This window comes from Bidens hawaiensis, unplaced genomic scaffold (assembly GCF_021521415.1).
Source record: "Bidens hawaiensis isolate Kalapana, Puna unplaced genomic scaffold, B.hawaiensis_p1.1 tig00029329_1, whole genome shotgun sequence".
NCBI classification, from domain to species: domain Eukaryota; kingdom Viridiplantae; phylum Streptophyta; class Magnoliopsida; order Asterales; family Asteraceae; genus Bidens; species Bidens hawaiensis.
Genome location: NW_027494850.1, coordinates 61,081 through 66,788, shown reverse-complemented (window position 1 = coordinate 66,788; position 5,708 = coordinate 61,081). Strand labels below are relative to the sequence as shown.

Genomic DNA, 5,708 nt, shown 5'->3' with positions numbered 1-5,708 from the left:
TTAGATATTTTATTTTTAAATGAATTCTCATTTAACAAGTGATATATGAAAAAAAATTGGTGTTCCAACTTTTTAATCATTTCCGGATTATAAAATTTAATAATTAATAACATTAATAAAATAAAGTACTCCTGTTCGACAAACCAATTCCAAGGCCGAAATTAGCGGTGCAAATATCGATTTATTGGTTTTTGGCTAATCGATTACTAACCGTAACTGGTTAGTGATCAAACAATCAAAATTGGATATTGTCAATAACTGGTTACGGTTCCTAACGGGTTTTTGAGTGGGAAATCCATAACCTATATAACTGCTTTGATTTTATTTTTAACTGGTTTTATTTTTAACCACGACCTATTTAAATTAAACTTATTAACACAATCTGTATTAATCTATGTTCGGTTAACTGGTTACGCATCGGTTCCAGCCTCAAAAGTCCAAACTAGTTCCTGACCATCATTACTAAGTGGTTTCTACAGTACTGGTTAAAAATCGGTTAACCGGTTTCTATTTTCACCTCTTGCCGGAACCATCAAATAGTTTATGATCTGGATTCTGGACTAACAAAATAGGCCGAGGGAAATGGAAGATGGCCCATTTTGGCTGGAGTGTCCACATGAGCTTGGGCTCAAATTCATATTTTGAGAAATTGGATTACTATGGGCTAATTGGGTCTCAGTGTCTCACTAGTCTGGGCCAAACAAAAGCCATTATTGTTCAGTAACTTTTCAATCTCAAGAATCCACTTAGTCTTGTTTTAATCCATTTTTTAAGAAACGATTTAAAGAATTTCAGCTTATTGTAGAACAGTGTAAACTTGGACAAGCTAGAAACCCATGTATTAGAACAGTTTAATAAATCCAACATATCCAACATGTTGTAAAGAAGCATTTTTTAGGAACATCTGTATGGTGTATGGACTATATGTCATCACTCGTTGATGAAATAAGAAAAAAATGAAGATTTAAAAATTAAATATTACTAATAGTGAAGATTTAAGAATTATAAAATTAAGATATAACTGAAATCTTCTAGTGATTTAGTATATTTTAGTAAACCGATAGAATAAATTAGTTATTTAATATTAGAAAGAGAGACGGGAAACAAAAATCTAGATTTCATCAGAAGTCATATGAGTAACAATCCAAATTACCTGTATATTATAATAAGATTTAGTTGGGTTTTTTTGTATTTCAGTTTCCAGTTAGCTTTGTTTTGGTTTGTAAAGTGTTGTTAGCCTACACCACTTGCCCTATGAATATAAAGTCGTTAAGATAAGCTAAATGGGAATGTGTCAAACTTCATACAAGTTGCTATAGCACGTATCACCATTTATAACTGCATTTAGTATGAGAAACTTTCAATTATACATTTATACGTCGTATTCATATCACCTTCTATGACTTGCATTCTTGTAAATTTATGACACGGCAACGATAGCAGTTTATTTGGTTGTCTAGTTCCCAAAGTTTAAACTCTAACGACAAGAGGAGGTCACTATTCAAGAAACGGTTTAATGGTTTGACCGGGGTTTTCATTAATGTATGTGAAAGTTTGATGACGAGAAAAGGTCACCATTCGAGAAATGATTTAACGTAATTTCACAAATTCTAAAGAAGATCACGCAATTCCCTTAAAACCATTATATTGTTAACTAACCGAATTCAACTGGCATCCATTTTCCCGAAACTAATTTATTTATTTTTGGTATTTTCAAATTGCCCTTACCGCTAATGATTTATCCAAATGGGTTGAGTTCTTTTAGTTTACATGGTTTTAAACTTTAAACCAAACATTGAACACGAAACTAAAGGTGTTGATCATGTCTTCAAATAATTGGTTCAATTTAATCGGGTTTTAGGTTAATTATATATATTTTATCTCTTACAAAAATAACACGCCAAACGTACTTTCATGACTTCAATTTTTTTTATTAAGCTATGCTTTAAAATTTATAAGAATTGATGTAATTACAATATTTTCAAGTGCTAAAGATTCTGGGTATAAGTTAGAGTTTCGTATACTCATTAACATTCCCGCTTGACCATGAAAGTTTTTGTGAGATGTGTACTCAAAGAAAACATTTGTATTGTCCTCCACGTCTTAACACTAGTCATTTGTTTATTTTAACTAAAATAATATAAACTGTAACGGTTAGCTATATATAACTCAAAAAAATCAAAGTGAATATCGAATAGCTATATTATTATTATTATTATTATCAAACGTTGACTCTTATTATAAACACACATATTTAGTAATACAAGAAATTAAACTATAAACAATACTATCCGTTTATTTTATATTTGTGTGGCTTCATTTTGAAGTATTTTGTAAAGTTTTACTTTAATGAAACCAAAATATGTGTTTAACGCATAATCACTTTTAAATATACGACAACAATAACTACACATATATCTAATGTTTTGGTTTGTAAAGAGTAAAAACCAAACTATAACTGAAACTATACCGTTAACCGAAACAATTAACTAAAATTATTCATAATCGATAAAATCGATTGGTTATGATTAAGTGAATATGATTAACCTACTGTTTGGTCATGGTTATGGTTAATGTGCCTTCGTTAACTGAACCGAACCGAACCTTATAAGTTTGTGTTTTTCAAACTTTTTACCTATAATTCCATCTTTTATACCTCCGTTTGTGAATTCAAACATTTAAATTCGTGTTTCAACTCTTTATAACCGAGCTTAAAACAACATAACCAAGTTTGAAACGACATATTTCAGCTTGTACATTTCATCATTGAGCTTGTAACACTTTAACCGACATTTAGTTATGGTTATGGTTATGGTTATGCAATACAATCTTCCATAATCGAAGCCCGATCATGGTTATAACTAGCCTCCATAATCAATTGAACCGATTTCGATTATTCAATAGAAAGAGAAAGAAGTAGTGGATTACATGTCTACATTATCTATTACAATAAAAGCAAAATATGTAACATTTATATACAATTTATTTAAATTAAACTATGTATTCAAAGAATCACCAAAACAAAAAACAACCATTAACCAATAAAAAATTGTATTATTACTAACTTCCAATATGTATTGTTTTTATATCCCAAATAATAAAAAAATATTTCATCAACATACACTAAAGTCTAAACCGTCTCAACGGCCGGCACGAGAACTAGAAGACGAAGATGAATGTGAAGACCCGTTGCTACTCCCCGGAGCTCCGGTACCGTGAAACAAATCCGACAAGTAATTACCCAAATCATCCGGTGCATATCTTACCACCGAATCAACACCACGAAAACATCCGCGGTATCGGTCATATAGAGTCCGGTAAGCGGGCAATATCTTCTTTGACAACGAGATTTTAACATTATCTCGGAGTTTGTGGTCCGAGATGACCCATGTAGACTGTTTCATGCACGCTTCAATAAACTCTAGGTTGAAGCGTCGGAAACAGTCTCTTGCATCCTCATTTGATAAATTATCAACTGCAGGATGCACGGGTAACGATTGTGTCACTTTAGTCCACGCCATCCTCTCATAGGTTCCCGCGTATTGTTTAACTTTTTGGTTGTGTTTAATCAACCAGTCTTCGCCTATTAAAAGGCGAAGATTCGAGTTACTAACCTTCAAAACGACGTAGTTTAAGTTGTTGATTAGAAACAAGTACGATTGCGCTACGTCCTTGTAAAGCTCGGCGCCCGCGTCGATCTTGCAAAGTAAAACAAGCACCAGCCACGCGAAGCGGGCGGCAATCGACGACGGTTCGCTAGAATTCACGGACGAAAAATATGATTCTGGCAATGGCGAACCGGCCTGGAGCGGCCAGTCCGCCATAATATCGGAAAGCGCGTCCGAATAATCGCTTAAGAAAACTAAGTAGTTCATAACATAACGCGTAAGCGGATGGATTCCTCCGCTAACGACAGGAGACTTCAGAGTCTCCTTCTGCATGGCGGTCTCGAAGTCCGTTAACATAGCTCGGACTGCGTCTCCGAGCTTAACGTACGCCGAGACCGCCTGCGTGCGAACAGTGGCCGTTGACTCAAACGAGAATATCGTTTCAATCACCGGCCACTGTTCCGAAATCACACTATACATATCCAATGTCCGGAACATTCTATCCATCGATTTCTTCGATTTCGCCACGAGTTCAGGGAACTCAAACAACGTGACCGCCCGTTCCTTGCATATTTCCGCAAAGCACGATTCTCGAATCTTATCGGATGACGAAAACACCCAATCGCATAGTATCCGTTCACCCGAAAAGAGCAATTTAACCGCAACTTTCTCCGCGTGTAACCATGTTTTGATTTTCGGTTCCATTACCTCCCAATCCATCTTATTAATCTGATTCAAACTATACTTTTCGACTCCGAGATTATACATTGTCTCGTCAACAATCGATTTTCGGAGAATTTTATAAATCTTCACACATTCTTTTCCATACCCAGAGCGGATCATGCAATCCGCAATGGATTTTAGATCCGCCATAACCAAATCTGACAGTGACATTTCACTGTCGGACGACACTGAAACCTGATCATCTTCTTCAGAAGCATTATCATCGTTAGAAACACTCGATCTTGCCCTCGAAGATCGAATGGAAACAGACTCCGAATCGAGAACATCTCTATTCGTGGACAATATTTTATAAAACTCCTTCTCTAGCCTCTTCATGGCAACTAGCATTAACTTTTGCGCATGAATAATCTTATCCGAACTCGCACTTTCGGACACGAACATATTCATTGCGGATTGTAAGTTGTTTACGGATTTTATAAACTGCCTAGCTTCACGTCGGTCTCCAGTGAATATCGAGTCGAGTTTTGTGTAGCTAGGTGAATTGAGGTCCCATCGCTTAATGACTTGTTCGGCGTATAACAAGTCTTCTTCTTGGATTGAAGCCGAAAAGGTTCGGTGGTGCGACGGCGTGCTCGAAGGTGTGCTAGCCGGAGATGAAGTTTTGGACGTAAATAACAAACCCCTCATGATTGTATTCAAGTATTTATAAAACAAGTATACAAGTGTGAAATGTTTATGAACAAGTGTTAAATGTTTATGAACAAGTGTTTAAACAACTAGAGATAATATAAGTTTTGGAAGTGAGGAAAGTGAACAAATGAGGGTGTATTTATAGAGGATGGTTGGCAACAATGTTGGGATTATTATTTTTTGTAATTGTTGAATGGGTCAAAGGATATAAACGCGGTGATGAAAAATATGAAACAAAACATGTTTGAGAAAAAATGAGAGGTTGGGATTTATGGAAGGAAGTCAAACAATGGTTATGTTTTTGGAATATTTGTTTTGTTGCATAAAATTGGAATGAAAGGTAAAGGTGATAATATTAAAAGTCAACTAAGAAATGCTAGAGATAAAATACGTAGTTTGGAAATGGAATGATCGTAGAAGTGTCCGATCAGCATGAGATGCGACTTCGATTATTATTCCTCACTTTTCACTCACCACATAACCATAAAATTATCTTCACTTTACCCACACCATCGATTTTATCATTAGTTTTCTTTATTTTATATTTAATTAAAATAGTTAATAATAATATTATTATTATAGACAATTACATAATAAAAAGTAGTTATAACTTTATTAAACAATAAATAATAATCAAAAAATGAATGTATAATAATAATAATAATAATAATAATAATAAAGTCGTACTTTTTGGGTTGGCGTATCCTGTTTGACGAAGTGACCAGT

At 34.4% G+C, this 5,708-nt stretch overlaps 1 protein-coding gene across 1 annotated transcript; it reads right to left on the bottom strand.

Moving 5' to 3' along the window:
• Positions 1-3,082: 3,082 nt before the first annotated feature.
• LOC143578742 (exocyst complex component EXO70H1-like) lies at positions 3,083-5,411 on the bottom strand. The gene has a single exon (XM_077062225.1). The coding sequence runs from the start codon at positions 4,977-4,979 to the stop codon at positions 3,141-3,143; it is 1,839 nt and encodes a 612-aa protein (XP_076918340.1). The 5' UTR covers positions 4,980-5,411; the 3' UTR covers positions 3,083-3,140.
• Positions 5,412-5,708: the final 297 nt, after the last annotated feature.